The sequence below is a fragment of the Manis pentadactyla genome, chromosome 13, assembly GCF_030020395.1.
Source record: "Manis pentadactyla isolate mManPen7 chromosome 13, mManPen7.hap1, whole genome shotgun sequence".
NCBI classification, from domain to species: Eukaryota; Metazoa; Chordata; class Mammalia; order Pholidota; family Manidae; genus Manis; species Manis pentadactyla.
The window spans coordinates 63963657-63982080 of record NC_080031.1 but is presented as its reverse complement, the minus strand read 5'-3'; the positions used below and the strand labels follow the sequence as shown (position 1 = coordinate 63982080).

Here is an 18424-nt window from a genome sequence, read left to right as displayed (position 1 = left end):
ATCACCATTATTTCTTGAATAAATACCTTACTTACCTACGTGCTGGCTACTTTTCCCCAAAAGTCACAGTTAAAAAATTATTTCTGAGTATGATTTTAGGTCCAGGATTTTGAGTTTATTGCCTATATTCCCTTCATTGCTAGTTGACTAAATGAATCATTTAAGAAATCAGCATTAATACTAGACATACAGGAGACTTCTAACAATATAGCTCTTTTTAGATCAGAGTAGCTCTAATTCCTAGAGGACTGGTAAAATAATGACACAGGTAAGCAGAATCGAAGATGGCCTCAGAAGTTCATTGCGTGTGAGTGCCTGGCACTGCACCGACGCACAATTCCCACCTGAGCCACAAGGAAATGAGGCCCAGAAAGGGTGGGGCTCATCCAGGCCCGTCCAGTCAGAGAGGGCACAATCACAGAGGGACCCAGTGAACTGCACTGTCTGGTTGGAAGATTTACTAGGACACTTTTTGGACAGGCGTGGAATGTTAAATTGGGCTAGACAAGAAAGACAGTTTTCTGCCTCTTCCCACCTTCTCCCAGCCTGGCTTCTACCAAGTATTTCTGGACACTGTCTGACCAGGGTGGGCCTGACCCATAGCCAATGACAGTGAGACTGGAGGAGGTGCTCTGCCTTCCCCCTCCCCACCACGCCAGCCCCAGGGCCCTGTGCCATCTCTGGGTAACCTGATATGCAGCTGCACTCTGAAATGACCTGCAGGATACATCCTTTGGCAGCAGTTTTTGATCAAATAGTTGTGTTTTTGGTAAGAATAGAAAACAGAAACAAGTTGTAAAACCAGTAAAGTAAATGTATATATACTGGAGATTTTAAAATTTTTGATCATGTAAAATTACATTGATAACTTCCTTTGTGTGTCTCTGAGTCTGCCTGGCTAAACCACTCACCAGTAACCTAGAGTTGGGGCTGGGGGCAGTAATCTGAATTTATGTTTCCTTTTAACTTGTACATTCCAAACTTACTGAACTGCAGGAATATAAACCTTATCCAAATTTTTTTTGGCCAGGCATCCTAGTTGGCTACTGAGAATCATCAGCATGCTTGCGAGTTCTGAAACTGGGTTTCAGGCAAATTTTGAAATTCTCTGTGTGAAATCTAGCCTATTTTCCAAGTTGGGGAGTATTATTAAACCAATAATTGCCCTGAGAGGTGAAAGTACAGAGCAATTCAAAGAGGTGTCAAGGTCCACTAGCATCTGATGCTGCTTCCCCAAAGCCTTGTTTCATTTCATCATTCACACTTCACCTTTTTAATTCCAAGGTGACTTTTAATACCACTCTTATTTTATGCACAGTAGTCACAATAGCTCACTTCAGATGTTTGCATTTTCTCTAAGGGATATTCCTTACATCTGGTTTGCAGCAGGTATATCCCCCTTTCCTTGGGAAGCAGAGGAAATTTGTGGAAGTCCAGGCCCTGTTCACTGCATTAAACAAAGCTATTTCTGATCTTGGTCAGTTTGCAGACCCTGACTTACATATGACCCTGGGTTATTAAAACACACACCCTGAGGCTTGCCTTGGTTATGTAACCAGGCCACTAGGCTGACTCAGGGACTTCGTGCTGAGAGCTGACAATGTAAATCTGACTTTCCAAACACCCCAAAGTGTGGGAAGGGAGCTAAACCTCTGAACTGTGGGGCTTCATCTTGACTATGGACTTAGAATTAAATGTCAGAGGGGGGCACAGCATATTTTCAAACCTCACTGTTTTCTTTTATGCCCAGTCTTTCTTCTCTTTTTCCAAGATGGAAGTACCATCCCTTCTGCTACCCAGATGCACAGAATCTGGCCACAGTCAGCTTTGGAACGTTAGTCATGCATGGCCCTGGCAAGATTCATGGTCCGACCTGAGAGAACATCATGCCTGCCAAGGCCCTGGGGAGCTGAGGATGGAGTGGCCTTTATCCTTTTGAGCCCAAATCATGGTATCCATGCGGGAAGTCATAGCCGACTGAGATCTGGAAGTCACCCAGGTCTTACCTAAATCCTTATTTTATTTTACAGATGGGGAAACTGATATCTCTGGCAGAGACATGACAGGCCCTGGGTTACAGTCTGGTCAGTGGTAGAGGGAGGGCTGGGTCCCAGACCACACTCTGTGTGAAGGTGGGGACTATGCTGGCCTAGCCGCTGCTGTGTCCCCAGCACCTAGCGCAGTGCCTAGCACCTAGGAGGCCAGTAGATACCTTTTCGTACATGTCAGCTTTCTATTATTCTCCCCCATCTCCTGATATTTTACTAAACATCCTCAGAAAAGTCTCTCTGTCCACTCCTCCAGGCCAGGAGAGGGCACAAGACACTGTTCCCCTGTGCCCAGAAGTTACCTGGTGCCCACACAGAGCAGGAGGCAGTGCCTCAGAAAGTCTCCTGCCCATCAGTTACCACCAGCCTGGTCTGGCTAGGGTCTCCTTCCTAAGGTTGATGCCAGACTTGGGCTACAGAATGGCCATCTGGAGGGCCCTAGTGGTTACAAAGGTGTTTCCAGTTTATTTAGGCACCAAGACTGATCTCTAGGCCAATTAATAAAAGCAAAATGGCCACTGGGTGGGGTGTCTCCAAAAGTTGTAGATGTTGAAGAGTGATGCAGAAAAGATTGGGAGCCCCAGGCTTGGGGATGAGGCCAGGGCCGTGAAAAGTCCTGTTCTAAAGGAGAAAGGACCCTCTGGTCTCTACTTGGCCAGTCTAAGCAGCTATCACCTGGACTGCCTCTGTATGCACAGGATTTCATAAGATTCTGCAGTTTGGAGAGGACAGATGCGAAAGAGAGATATAAAAACTTTGCTTTTTTGCACGTTGCTGGTTCTCAGTGAGGGTGAGTGTCGCTTCACTTTGCCAACAGGGACAGGCTGGGCTCCACAGTCTATGGCCGCTGATTAAGCCATTTTGAAAGCACAGCCTTGGGGGGAGAACCCGCCCGGGAAAGAGACGCGAGGAGAGGGGGAGTGTGTTGGGGGCGAGGCGGTGGGTGGGAGGGGGTTGGCTCCTGCCTGCGCCAGCGAGCCAGAGGCGGGAGCGCATCCCCTCCTGCCGTGGGCGCCGAGAGCGTCCTGGAGTCCTAGGGCCCGCGTGCGCGCCCGCCTGCTCTGCGCACCTGCCGCGGGCGCCTCACGGGCCTGAGCTGGAGGCTGGCGTGCAGCGCGCACAAGTGGCGGCTATCGGGCAGGCGGGGCCCGGAGGGTGACGTCACGGGCTCGGGTCCCGGCGGCAGAAATACGATGGCCGCGGCGGCTGTGGCTCAGAGGGCTGGAGCCGAGGCAGCCTCCAGCGCGCCCGGGAGTCGCCGACAGCCGAGGAGAACGGCCGGAAGACGCGGGGCCGGGTCGCCGCCGCCGCCACCGCCACGAGCTCGCCCGCCCGCCCGCCCGAGTCCAGCCACCAGGTCTTTCCCTCGGCCCGGGCCGCCGCAGGTACGAGGGCGCAGCTCCAGAGCGGGCGCGCGGAGGGTGCCAAGCGGCTGCCGCCGCCTCCACCAACCTTTCCCGCTGCGCTCCGCCGGGGTCCCAGCGCCCGCGGCCCCGCGTCTCCCTGCAGGGCCCGGCGCGAGCGCCTGTTCGTCCTCCCCGCCCGCTCCGGGAGAGCCAAGTTTGCCCGCCTGGCGGGCGACAGGCAAGGGGCCACGGGACCCGGGCTCGGCGGGGCTACTCGGGCTCGGCCAGGATGCGGGGTAAATTAGGCTGGGGAGCCGTGGCTTGTGGCCCGGGTCTGCAGTAGGGACCGGAGTGACCCGGCTGACGAGCGGAGCAGAACCGCTCGGGTCGAGTCAGCAGCCGGAGCCGGCCTCCGAGACCCTACCTGCAGGCGCTGCTCTTGGGCTCCGGACCCGGAGAGGCCTCGGCCAACTAGGTGAGCGGCGGCCCCTCAGCTCGGTCCCGTGCCCTTGGCCCCGGGCTGGTGCGGGGCAAGCGTTCTCACTACCTCCTTCTGCAGCTTTGCAGGGAAACTTGCGTGGCAGCCCGAAGCGCCCGCTGCGGCTCGCCTGGCACCCCCCCCCCCTACCCCGAGGTCCACGGAGTCTGGGGCCAAGCAGGCTGGGGAGGAGGGACCCCGCACACACCCCGGCTCCCGGTAGCCCGCTGCTCTCGTTCGGCCCAGCTGGTCGCTGTTCTGAGGGAGCGAACGGGCAGGCGGTGTAACCTGCCGGGGAGTCACTCACTACCAAGCAGTTTGGGGGATGTTCAGGCTTGGTCCTGCCGGGGAGCGTGGTCCTTAGAGAGCCTGTACTGTGGATGGTCTCCATCCCTCTTCGCGCCTGCAAAGGAAACCTGCAGTTTTGGGGGACCTAGGCGATGCAGGCAGAGCACTGAGCTTTGGGTGCGTGTCTCCTTGAGTTTAGGGGCGAGCGCAGAGCACCCGTCGGGGCTCCCTGCAGCTGACAAAGCGGAGCCCCCAGCGCAGTCGCCCGCGGCCTGCCACCTGAGGACTTAAGCGCCTGCCACTCTTGCAAGGACAGAAACCCTCCCGAAGGAGTAGCGTTTCTCATAATACGCCGAATGTGGGCAGCATCCGTGCAGCGCCTCGCACTAAAGTTCTTTGGCGCCGGCGGAGTTGGACCCCGCTAGGTCTGTGTGTGGCGCAGAGTCAGTCCCCAGTGCGCGATCCCGCAGTCCCAGCTCAAGGTAACTGTCGCTGACATTAATGAATAGCGCTTCCGCAGCCGCTCCACCGCTCCCCTCTAGGTGTCGCTTCCGCCGAGGTTTCCGGCGAGCGAAAAACAGCGCCAGTAGCATCGTAATTTGCTGCAAGCCTGTGCACCAGAAATTGTACTGGACGGGCCCCCGAGATAGAAACATTTGTCCACGTTCACTGGGCTGAACAGAAACAGAATCTGAATAGCAGACGGCACGGTAACTGTTAACCGAAATGTGCACCGGGAGTGAGCTTGTATCACCATCAGTGAGGGATTGGGAAGAAATCCCGACTCTTCTTAAAAGTTCCAAGTTATTTTCCTACCACTAAGCTGAGGGGAAAGTAGGATATGAATTTTAACAGTGCTCTCCTCATCCTGGAGTGGGCTGGTTTCTGTGCTTACCCTTTCTGGCTTGCAGGACAGGCTCTCGTCTGGGCAGTGGTCAGGTGGCGCTCACCCGAGAAGCAACCGGTCAGGGGAGTGAATGATGTGGGTGATAGGATGACAGAGCAGCAGCAGCCCTCAGGCAGTAGCTCAAATGGGAGATGTGAGCTGATGCCCCACAGGACCCACGTCTGCTTACCGTCTTGGTTTTGTGAGAAGACACTGCCGCATCACTAGACCATTTCTGTTCAGACATACTCCTTTGAATGTTAGCTTTCTTACCATGCTAGGAAGAAAAGACCTCTCCCTCTTCCAAGACTTAAGACTGAGCCAAAGGTCATGCAGGAAGATAGTTTCTATATATTGTTAATGTATTAAAATTGTTCATTGAAGTCATTCCAGAGGCTTTTTCTCTCAAAAATTTTTGATTGTCATCAATTTTTGTTAATTCTAGAAAGGCTCTTTTTCTTCCAGAGTGTGGCTAGCTTGTTCTTCTGGGCACTGGGAGAACTTTTATCCCTTTGTGTCCTGGGGGTGGGGGAGGGTGGGGATTTTTCCTGTTTGACCTGTCAGTTACTCAGGATTCTTCCCTTCTCCTTCTAGGAAATGCAGGATTTTTCATTGTTGTTGAAGTGATCTTCATGTTGTGATCTTTTGACTTAACACTATATTCTAGAGACTGACATTGAATAGTCAGGATTTCATAAAATCTATTTTAATTTCTACTTTGCCTTTCTTGATATTTCTCTGCAAACTCAACCTTCTTGTGTTGCTTATATGTGGTCAATTGTGTGCTTACTTAATGAAATTAAGTAGTTATTTCAAGAGCACATCTGTCTTACATTTTTCTATCAATGCTTAACACATGGCATGGAACTTCAGGTAAAATAGAATTGAATTGCAGTTGAGAGAACATGGTACTTAAGATGTATAATGTAAATGTTGGAAGTGTGAGGGTTCCTGCAAGCCATTCGTGTGATACACATTGTAGTAAATGAGAGTGTTGTAGATTTATACATTACACATAGACTAAATTAGGCATATAATTTATCAAATGTTGGAACAATTAACTATAGAATAGATAATTAATGGGACATGCAATATAACTTCATTAAGGCTTTCTGCTGGGTTAGCCTGGTATATTTCTTTGCCTGATTTCCCTGGGTTGGTATTTCAGGGACTATCTTAGTTTAAACCCTTTTCTTCCAAAAACCTTCACAAATCAAAACTAGGGTCCTAAACCTTTCAGAAGAAATTAATATATAGCCTCCTGGTTTTAGGTTAGGGTTTATATGGTCTTTTTTTTTTTTTTTCATTTTAACATCAGGCAGACACAGAAGAGGACTTCAGGATGTTGATGGTTTCCAGTTGGTTCTGTTTGTTGATTGCCAACAGCCCATTTGTAAAATGCAATGCATGTCAAGTAATTGGCTAGAGAAAACACTTTTCAGTTAGGTTGGAAATGCAGGTGCCTCAGGGTCACAAACCTGACTGTTCTCTTCAAGGCTAAAGGGTGTTGCTTGGTTCTGCAAAATCGCTTCATAATTTCTGGTCCTGTGGGTAACAATGGGAAGCCATTTCCATGTAGCTAATCCACAACCTCTGGTTCTATAATGTTACTGTGTATCTGAGTGAGAGGCTGAGAGAGAGAACCTGCGATCAATCTCTCCAAAAGTTCTGAGGGTCAGAAATCTGACTCTTCCCAAACAGGCGTTGTTCTCAAAGAGAAAAGAGAAGTTTGTGTTAAACCCACAGTCGGTCTGATGTCAGTGCTTCTCTCTGGCCTCTGACCCTGTTCAGAAAAGACTTCCAAGCTGGTGAGTGTTCTCTGGGGGAGCAGGCTTGGAATTTACATAGTGCACACCTATGTCATTTGCACGCTCATGTCACATTTGTCCAACTTTCTTCAAAAAGCAGGACACTATTTGGAATGTTACATTACACAAATTTGTAGGACCTATTTTTTTAAAGGCAAATAAATAATAGCTCAGATATCAGCTTATATTATAAAACCAGAAATCCTCTAGTTTCCACAAGGAGGGGGTAGATGATCTAGTGGAGCCCAACCAGCACTAAGAAAGCAAAATCAGTCTAAACAGAGAATGCAGTCATTTTCCACATGTAAGTTTGTGATAGCATAAGGAAAAAAACAGTTGCCTGGAGGTCGGGTTGCTTGGGTTTTAGTCTAAGTGTAGACTCTGACATAGCCCCACATGCTCCCCAACCTTCCAGGCCTCTGGTGTCCTGTGTGTGCAGTATCCAGGCTGGTGCCTGATTCTCCTGAGCATGGAAAAGTGGGGGAAAGTGGGGCTCGGGGGGTAACCTGGGAGGAAGCAGTGAAGTACTTGTCTTGGGAACAGGATGTCTTATCTAGCAAGTGATTGTGTTTTATGAGCTGTTTGAAAGAAAAGGTAGTCCCAGCTCTTTTATGAGAACAATCTCAGGTAGATTTATAACCAATCTTAAGACCCTAGCGTGGACTGAATGAAGCTGATAAACCTAAACTGATCTCAAAAGGAATTCTGAGTTGAAAAAGAGCATTTGTGACCTATTGATGGTTATTTGGGGAGATTCTTATATTTCCTTCTGACTGAAGACCAGTAGGGCTAGTTAAGGAGTAATTAGTCACCAGATCTACTTCCCCCACTTTACCAAGCTGGGGCTGCCTGTGAGCTGAGGGCATCCTTGGCTGCTGGCATTCTGTGTTTCTCCTCGTGGTTTCTTTTTTCAGCCACATTCCGTCAATAAAGACAGCAGCAGAGAGGGCTGAGGACAGTGTGCACAGCAGCTCCATTCTGGGTTGGGGGCAGCTTGTCTCTTTCCTCTTGCTCCACTTCCCAGGCCTTGGTCAGAGCCATGAAAGCTGGAGCAGCTCAGCTCTTGGCCTCTTTCAGAGGAAAGGGGGAATTTGGGGCTCAGGAACGCCTATCTTGCTCTCATAGATTTTTCCCATCTTACTAAAAGCAACTATTCATTGAAATAAAACACTGCTACCTAGAGAGGCGGGAGAGGATAGAGCTTAAGAGCACAGACCCCAGGTCCACCTGCCTGGCTTGGAGCCCCAGCTCTCCCACTTGTTTGCCCCATGTCCTCGGCAGGGTACTTACCCTCTCTGTGACCCTCTGTCATTTGACTAGGGGATAATCACTGCCCTCCTCATGGAGCAGAAACGAGGATTCTGAGTTCACACCTGTGAAGTGTTTAGAACAGTGCCGACTCAAAGTAATTGCTATATAAGTGTTAACCAAATCGATAGGCCTTATTTGGTTATTAGATAGATCATCAAAATTGATTTAGCCCCAGTATTAATTCTTTGATCCAAACTGTCATAAAACTTGAGTTGTAAATTTTTAGGCTGTTGCTGCCATAGGTGTAATGAATTGTCAATCATCACGAGTATAAAATGACATGTAAGACGCATCCACCTTGCAAATCAAGTCTGATCTGGTGGCGGCCAAGCTGAGCGAATTTTACAAAGAAGCTGCCTAGGAATATTTGAGTAGTTGGCCTGGCTCATGTGTTTCCCTGTCTTTAATGAAAGCTTACAGGGACCTCACCAGGAATGAGGTAAACCGAGAGACACTCCGAGTGCAGCAGGACTCGAGCTCGGGCTTCCGGAATCTCAAAACAGCTGGTTTAACCGGAGAAGCCTGGATGCACCTCCTTAAATGAAGTGATTTGGAGCTTGGCAAAATAACAACTGAAATGAGTGGATTTTATTTTGATGCTCTCCATTAATAATAAAACATCAGATGTAATTGGTCTGGGATTACGAGGTAAATTAAAAACTAAATAGTAGATTTTGTGTCCTGAATATTTCATGACTCCAAGAATTAACATCTGTACATTAACTAGAATAAGATTTTATTACCTCTCTGTTTTTAGTTTATTCAGGCTCAAAGACAGGAACAAGAAAATAAGAGGGACTTTTATATGTGTGCTTACCCCAGGAGCACTGATGGAGAGTGGATAAGCTGGGAAGAATGATAAAAGAAGAGCAGGGCAGTAACACTAACTTGTGTTACTAGTGCTACCAGTTGTGTGTCCAGCCCCAAATGCTTTCTGAAGAAACTGAAGCATAGATACATAGTAACCTAATGGGGATGACCCAGTTTTCTGACCCTAGTTTGTTCTTGTAGATATGTAGCAGTAAGTGGCATTTCAAGTTATTCTCTACCTTACAGCTGTCATTGACAAAGTTCTTACTATGTACTGACACTGACTTCTTCAGTCCTCGAAGCAACCCTGTGAAATACACATAATTGATCCCATTTTAGAGGTGAGTAAATTAAACCTCAGAAGTAATATAACATCTCTCTAGTAGAACAGAAGGGTTGGTGCTTGGACTTAAACTAAGGTTTGTCTGCTTCCGGAGTACAGGTACCAACCAGCCAGTCTGACTTGCTTACATTTTGCAGCACTTAATTCTGAGCATCTGTCGTTTTCTCAACAGACTCAACAAAATGAAGCCAGAATATTTTTGGCTGCATCTTGCACTGCTTGGGGCCTTGCTGCCAGCTGTGCTGGGATGGATGGACCCAGGAACCAGCAGAGGCCTGAACATGGGTGTGGGGGAGTCGCAGGCAGAGGTAAAGTCACGTAACTGCCAATGTGTCATTTAAACTGATTGCTTTTTGGTTCCCTCCCCCAGCTTTAGTTCAGATCAGTTAGAGTGCATTGTGAACTAAAGCTGCTCCCCCTTTCTGGTGGGGACAGAAAGAAGCAACGTGTGGATACGGACAGATTTATATCATACTGTAAATAACGGTCTCAAATCTCTCCAGTGCTGAAAGTGTATTCCAAAAACAAGCTTCACTTGCATGGTTGGTCTTACACGAAGACCCTCAAGAGAATAGTCTTTCATATATATAATAAAACTCTGAAAACCCAGACTCATTGATGGAGCACACCCCTGTGAATTAATGAAATCTTTTTTTTTTTTTTTTTTTTTTTTAGATAATTATTTTTTATTGAAGGGTAGTTGACACACAGTATTACATTACATTAGTTTCAGGTGTACAACACAGTGATTCAACATTTATATACATGATAATTCTAAGTACCAGCTATCACCATACCAAGTTGTTACAATATTTTGACTATATTCCTTATGCTATACATTACATCCCGGTTGCTTATTTATTTTACAATTGGAAGTGTGTACTTTTTCTTGGTTGTTGTTGTTAGGGCATCTCTCATATTTATTGATCAAATGGTTGTTAACCACAATAAAATTCTGTATAGGGGAGTCAATGCTCAATGCACAATCATTAATCCACCCCAAGCCTAATTTTCGTCAGTCTCCAATCTTCTGAAGCATAACGAACAAGTTCTTACATGGAGAACAAATTCTTACATAGTGAATAAGTTACTTGGTGAACAGTACAAGGGCAGTCATCACAGAAACTTTTGGTTTTGCTCATGCATTATGAACTATAAACAGTCAGTTCAAATATGAATACACATTTGATTTTTATACTTGATTTATATGTGGATACCACATTTCTCTCTTTATTATTTTTAATAAGATGCTGAAGTGGTAGGTAGATACAACATAAAGGTAGAAAACATAGTTTAGTGTTGTAAGAGAGCAAATGTAGATGATCAGGTGTGTGCCTGTAGACTATGTGTTAATCCAAGCTAGACAAGGGCAATAAAACATCCACATATGCAGAAGATTTCTCTCAGAACAGGGGGGGTGAGGTTCTAAGCCTCACCTCTGTTGATCCCCAATTTCTCACCTGATGACCCCCCTGCGACTGTGCCTGTCTTAGGTTGTTCCTCCCTTGAGGAATCTTACCCGTCTCTGGCTAACCAGTCATCTTCCGGGGCCATACAGGGAAATGTTAAGTTGGTAAGTGAGAGAGAAGCCTTATTGTTTGAAATGGTTAGCTTTTTATTTCTTTGCATATTTATGCCCTGTGGCTTCTATGCCCAGCATTTGTCTTGAGGTATCTTTACCACTTGGAGGAGTTATGATACTCGGTAAATTTGATATGAGGCACGAATTCTATTTAAGAATTCGTTGTAATTAGGAAGAAAGAAGAAAAGCTATAGAAGTAGCAGGCGGGAGAAAACATGGGAAGATTGATTTTTTCTTTGACATATCTTCTTGTAGAGTAACTTCAGCATGTATAGATTTTAAGCTACTACTTAAATTGCACACACACATTAACATAATAGGAGTATAGTTACATAACCAAAGCATACCTGTAATTACCAGCCATCTCCAGTGAAACCAAGAAAACCAGTTAGGCACCCTAGGCATTTGTGAAAACTTATCAATGATATGATGGTTATTATCTAACTGAATTTGAGTAGTTTGAGAAAAATCAGACAAATTAAAACAACCCATTCCTGGGCACTGTTCACATCCCATATGTTCTTTTAACAGTAAATAGTCTGTAGTTGTAAGATTTTGGAGCGCTACAATTTGCACTTCTCCTAATTCTTGGTTGAGTTCCAACAGTATAGATCCAGTCAAATTTGTTGTTTTACTGTATGCACAGGCCAGCTTAGATATCTCCTTCATTCCCATGGCAAGTCCAGGAGCTGGTGGGATGAGTGCATCTACAGCTGTAGCAGTGCGTGGATCTTTGTTGGGGTTTTTTAATGATCATCTTCTGGCATGAGTCTTCCCGAGAGTGCTGATGTTGGAAGTTCTCTTTCATATCGTTTCTTAGTTCATTTTCGGGGTAGCCAAATTAGGCTTTGATCCTCTGTATAAACACAAACAGACCCTTTGCCTACACTTTTATATGTCCTTTATATCATTGTGTAGAACTCATTAGAGGTCACCACATAGGGACTGCATTTTTTTTTTTTAATCATTAATCTACACTTACATGACGAATACTTTGTTTACTAGGCTCTCCCCTATACCAGGTCCCCCCTATATACTCCTTTACAGTCACTGTCCATCAGCGTAGCAACCTGTTGTAGAATCACTACTTGTCTTCTCTGTGTTGTACAGCCCTCCCCTTTCTCCCACCCCGCTATGGATGCTAATCTTAATACCCCCCTACTTCTCCCCCCCTTATCCCTCCCTACCCCCCCATCCTCCCCAGTCCCTTTCCCTTTGGTACCTGTTAGTCCATTCTTGAGTTCTGTGATTCTGCTGCTGTTTTGTTCCTTCAGTTTTTCCTTTGTTCTTATATTCCACAGATGAGTGAAATCATTTGGTATTTCTCTTTCTCTGCTTGGCTTGTTTCACTGAGCAAAATACCCTCCAGCTCCATCCATGTTGCTGCAAATGGTTGGATTTGCCCTTTTCTTATAGCTGAGTAGTATTCCATTGTGTATATGTACCACATCTTCTTTATCCATTCATCTATCGATGGACATTTAGGTTGCTTCCAATTCTTGGCTATTGTAAATAGTGCTGCGATAAACATACGGGTGCACTGATCTTTCTCATACTTGATTGCTGCATTCTTAGGGTAAATTCCTAGGAGTGCAATTCCTGGGTCAAATGGTAAGTCTGTTTTGAGCATTTTGATGTACCTCCATACTGCTTTCCACAATGGTTGAACAAGTTTTCATTCCCACCAGCAGTGTAGGAGGGTTCCCCTTTCTCCACAGCCTCGCCAACATTTGTTGTTGTTTGTCTTTTGGATGGCAGCCATCCTTACTGGTGTGAGGTGATACCTCATTGTAGTTTTAATTTGCATTTCTCTGATAATTAGCGATGTGGAGCATCTTTTCATGTGTCTGTTGGCCATCTGTATTTCTTTTTTGGAGAATGAAATCTTTTAATTACAAAATGTTTTAAAAGAGATGGGCTCCTTTTCAGGTATACAGATACAAAGAACCAGGCTGAGAAAGAGCTGGCACTAGGGGTCCTGAGGGAGTCTGCCTTAATGAACAGATAAGAATGATTAATGGCATGTTAGGTATATATAAATGCTTCTAAAGTGCTTGAAAAACTGGTTCTCAAATGCCTCCCTGGAGAGTCTCGATATACTGCTAATTGCTTAGTGAACTTGGCCTTAAGTACTAAAGAGGATTCATAAACTGCAGCCTAGCCCTGCTCAGGTAGTAGTAGGCCTCCTGAATTTGGGCCTCAGGAGGGATGTGGTTTTTCTGTAGAAAATGTTTTGTATCTGCTGAACCTTATGAAATAGCTATGCCCTTTCATTAAAACTACCTTGGATATTCTTCGCCATGTGGTGAATACTGATTCTCATCCAAGCATTTTCCTTCCATTGGCTTCCTGGGTGCACGCTCTTCTCCTATTTGCTGTGTGGACTGAGAGAGCAAAATTCCCTCAGAAAGTCAACATGGCCAGAGAGTGAATAACGACACACAGTGTATGGCAGGATTAATGCATTATTTGATCAAAAGGAACGATTTTTCTTTCATTATTACTTAATTGTAATGCAGTCCCAAGCCTAGAAGCCTTAATCTTCAGGGAGCTTCAGAAGTAATTTAATGCGGACTTTTCCTGCTGAAGTTAGTGTGGCTTCCTTTTGTGGAGAGCAGCTGGTTGAATAGAAACATTATCTCTCCCATCTAAATCCATGAAGGACACAACTTAATGCTCTTTTTAAAGAGTCTTGCGGCTGGCTGACTTGCTGGCCAGGACAGCTGTTCTGTGTGGGAATGGCTCACTCATTATACCTGTACAGAGGGAAGTGGTCACTTAAATCCTGCAAATGCAGTGGTGAATATTGAACAGTAAAGCAAACAGACAAACCCACAGATAGGCTTGTGTCATCTCTTTACTATTGAGATACATTGGCCCACTGTTTTAAATCACTTATTTCAATGAAAAGAGTCAAACCACTAAGGTGGGATTTAGCTGGAGGGAAACTGAGGGTAAGTCAGTGTCAACCTAGGGCATCTTTACCTTGGCTCTGAACCCCCCTAATACTTCGGGTACCATCAAGGAAAGCAGATGCTGCTCATTCTGAGGAAGTAAGGCTTTTTTGTTTTGGGGTGTTGTTTTGGTACCTCCCCCCATTTCCCTCATTAGGATAGAGCCCAGAGATGCTGTCATGTCCCAGGTCCAGGAATTTTGCTGCTTCAGGCAAAGGAAGTGCTGCCTCTGCAGACTTGGAGCCACAGGAACAACTGCCCTATCGATCCTGTTCTCTTTGCGAGAGAGCGAGTGTTGCGAAGTGTTATGACGTCCACTCATCGAGTTTGCTTATATGAATGATTACCAGGATGATGAGAATGTGAATGGCCCTAGGACATAGGACAGCCCCAGTAAATATTTGGAGAGAGCTGAGCATTTATTTGTAATTGATTTGTTTGGTGTCCTTGATTGCATTATATGCATGACCCCGCCAAGCCATTACTCTCCAGGGTTCTCTTGCCTGGGATGCCATCCCTTCCCATATGTCTGGATCATCCCCTTCACCAAGGCTCAGTTCTGGTTCTTGCCTTTTCTCTAGAACCTTCCTTGACCACTCTTGGTCACATTTAAGCTCTTTCTCTGAGGTCCTAGTCTTTCCTTTTTGTGGTTGTTCTTATTTCTTATATTTCTTATTTAACATATGGATGAAGCCTATCTTATTTATATTTCTCCTCCACAGTGTCTAATAATTTTAAGAGCAGAATAGAGGCTCAGTGTGTTTTTGAGCCAATTGATATTTATTCAACATTTGGTACTAACCATGAAGTCACCTTGGTGTTTCCCAAATTCAGACTAGACCCTGGAACACTTAGGTGTGTGACATATCTCTCTGCACAGCAGGTTCATTTCCAGTGGTGACACAAGTGGTCTCCGTAGCAAATTTGCAGGCAACTTGCTGGCCAAGTCAGGCTTGTATCAACATCCCAGGCAGTCCTTGTGTGTTACAGGTTCTGGGTAGTTTCTTCTTTGAATAGTAGCCTTTTAATATGTCCATACTGACTGCCCAAACCATATTAAACTCCTCTAGCAGTTTCTTCTGACAGTCTTGCTTTCTAGAAGACTCAAAACCAGCAAAGTTTCCTGAGACTCTGTAAAAAAATTAAAAAATATTTTCAGGAACTACATGATAAAATGTTTCTGTGTGTGTGTATGTTTTTTCCTGGTAGTGATACTTTAGAAAACATTCATTGACTTAAGATTTTTAAAGTACTTGGAAAACATGAACAAGACTTGATTTGCCTGTAAAGTTATTCTATTAATTACTTGAGTGCCCTAAGGTTAAATAAGGATTAAAAGACCAGTGTGTGTGTGTGTGTGCACATTTTTTCTTCTTCTTTTTTTTATTAAGACATTATGGATACACAATCTTATGAAGGTTTCACATGAGCAACATTTTGGTTACTACATTCACCCATATTATCAAGTCCTCCCCCCATGGGTGCACATTTTTAAAGCAATTAAAGCAAATGTGAATTTTATTAAATTATTGTTGTCTGTACAAAGACTGCAGTTGAAATAGCTTCAGGGAGTTTACCATTTTACAAACATAGATAAAAAGAAATATAACTGGGTGGAGTGCCTCTTTAATAAGAGTTGAGTGGCAGAACATGGCCTAGAATACTAATGAAATTCTGAATTCATAGGAAACAATTCTGAGAGAAAAACCTATTGAAATTCTGAACTAGTTATATTTACCCCCTTCCCCCATGCACTGGCCAAGATAGATGTAGTAGCAAAATCAATACTGGTAGGATTTAATATTTGCAGGGATGAAGAAAGTGAGAAGTGATGTGGCAGCCCCCAGGATCCTCACCTCTTGAGAGGCAGGGATTTGTGGGAGGGTCTCCCCACTTTGGGCCCTGGATGCTCTGTCCCCACCACTCACTTGGCTCTAGATGAGATGGTGGCATTATGCATCCTTCATGCATTTTGCTGAAGTTTTTCTAAATTGCTCTTAGCCATAGTTTCTTGTCAGGCACTAAGTAACTATAATCGTTGATGTTGGTCCCTTTAGTTGTCAACTTCCTTTGCCTTAGTGCTTACAGACCAGAGATGTCTTTTGAGGTCTGACATCTGCTCAGAACATGGCAGTCGGAGCTGCAGTCTTGTGTCCATAATGTCAGAACCCCACTCAGTACCCATCAGGAAGAAAGAAGCCTGCCCCACTGTGGCCTGGCATGTCAGCCTCAACTGTGGTCCTGGCTGCTCTGTGATTAGCAGGGTGGCCCTCGGGGTGGGAGGGTCTTCTTTCTGGTGGAATGGTGAATATTCAGGGCTCTGGACCCCCGGATCCCCAGGGTCTAGGAGACTGTGCTCACAGGAGGATATTCAGATGTTGTCAAGGCAGTAAGTGAACGAGTCAGCGATATTTTATTCATTTTGGCATCAAGTAAGGATTTGGACAAGGGATGTGTGGCTTGAGTTTCTAGGACTCCTTACAGAAGAAATCCCAGGAGAGACCTCGCTTTAGTTCCACTTTGAGTAGAATCCCATCACAGTTTGAAATCTTTCCAAAATCCTCACTGAATCAGTAGACGTTTAAGAGAGTCTTGTGGGCTCTGTGTGTGTGCATGTGTGGGGGACAGAATCCTTGATGCAGTAGCTGTCCCCTTCCTAGAGGGGTCTTTGGGCCTGCCTGGCCCTGGCTGTCCTCTCTGTGAAGAGGCCAGCATCACTATGGCAGGCGCACCAGAGCCTCACCCTAAATGAGAACCCAGAGAGTGAAATGTAAATGCAAACAAATTAGGATGTTCTGCTTGTGGGTAGACTTTTCGTGGTCAGCAGGAATAGTCTGTGGTTCCGGAAGTGTGGCTGCCAGCTGTCCCTACAAAAGGGAGGGAGGGCTTGAGGGTGGTGGGACCAGAAGCTGTCTTGGGAGATGTCATTATAAATACCTGTAAGACTCCTGATGGCTTTTCTTGATGCTAGTCATATGACAGTTCGGTTAAAAGCTTCTTGAAGCTGTTATATCATTTAAAGCTTGCTCTCGAAAGAAAACAGAACTCTTTTTCCATTTATTTCCCTTTCCAGCCTTGTATTTAAAACATGCTCAAAACCTTTTTCTGTAGCAAAGACCTCAAACTTCTATGGTTCTGATGGCACATTTTGTGTGTTTATTCCAGAGAAATAGACTTTCATTCAGGCATGTGGGGAGATGTCAAATGAGGAAGGCCTGCCAGGCAGATGCTCTACTGGTGCTTCTAAAATATGCCCCACTGATCCTCTTCTTCCTCCTTTACTGTCTTCTGCCTGGTTGTTACATAAACTATTGTTTTCACTTTAGCATTTGGCTATGAAGAATGGGACTCTCTGCCTCATGCTGGGGTGCTCATCCCCTGGCAGTGTAGCTTGGGAGAGTGTCTTGGCGTGCCAAAGCAGAGCCTCCCACTTGTGCTCCTCCGGGTGCTGTGTCCCACCTAGTATGGGTCTGTGCATCCTGTGTGGTCTGAGCCAAATGGGACACCTGGAAGTTTTAAGTCTTAGTCATCAAATGGTATCTCTCCCCTGAGAGGTGTGGCTGATGGGAAATCCAGTGCCCATACCTCAGCTGCTCTGAAGGTAGAAGCTGGAGCGTCAGAATGTCACCCACACAGGCTGGACTCTGCTGACTACGGTAGCCCCATGGCGCCCGGGGCCCAGAATTTCAGGGCCCTTCTTGCATTTCCAGCACTTGTCCCAGAGCAGAGTCTTTACCCCTCCGGGCCCTCTCCTAGGGTGGTGCTCCCTGCAATGGCCCCGTCCTTGTTGGTGCAGGTCCCACTCAGAGGATGTGGGCTGATGGTCAGGGCGAAGGCTGCTCATTATTGCTCTGTCTCATTTTGCTTAGGTTGCTTCCTCCTGTGACAGTGCCTGCACTGTCATGCTGGAAGTCTTAGCTCTTGCATTCGAGTCTCATCTTGAGCAAGGTGTCCATCCTTGACCAACTGGTTTTATCAACTGATTTGAATTTTGAAGAATGAAAATGCTTCTGTGGCCAAGCTGACTAGAACTAAATTGCCTGTGATTCATTATACATTCTAGATGAAAACACACAATGAAATGTAAACAATCCCATTCATAATGACTGTTCTTGTATTAAGAAGAGAAGGCCATGAGCTGCCTTCTCCAGGAAATTCCTGTACGTGGTCTCAACTTGGGATTATGAGAAAGAAGAAGGAATAATCACAAACAGCTTTAAGAAATCACCTATATACTCACCCATGGAGAGCAGTAAATACAGCACAAATTGGATTCAGCTCGCAGTGTGGGCCAAACAGTAGGTGACATGAGAGTTCAGAGTGGAGGGGTGCTGGGTGGGTGGACTTGGGAAGGACCTCTTAGAGGTAAAGGGCCTTGGAGAGGAAGGCAGAGATCTGGGTGGGCAGAGCATTTAAGGAGGAGGAAGACTGCAAGTACAGGTGTGGGGTGGAGTAGGACCGTGTCTGGTGGGAAGGGAACAAAGACAAGACAGGTGAGGTAGATACTCAGGCCTGCCATCAAGGTGGTCCACCAGGGCCCCTCTGGGGGCCAGGAGCAGATTCACGTTCC

General features: G+C 45.9%; 1 protein-coding gene across 1 annotated transcript in view; it reads left to right on the top strand.

Annotated features, from left to right (window-relative positions):
• The first annotated feature begins 2594 nt into the window (after positions 1–2594).
• Positions 2595–18424, top strand: part of LOC130680226 (uncharacterized) — a 92127-nt gene continuing 76297 nt past the window's right edge. Inside the window, exons 1-3 of the mRNA XM_057490496.1 lie at positions 2595–2736; positions 3145–3433; positions 9491–9626. Coding sequence (XP_057346479.1) covers positions 2595–2736; positions 3145–3433; positions 9491–9626 — 567 coding nt within the window. The remainder of the gene's footprint in view (positions 2737–3144; positions 3434–9490; positions 9627–18424) is intronic.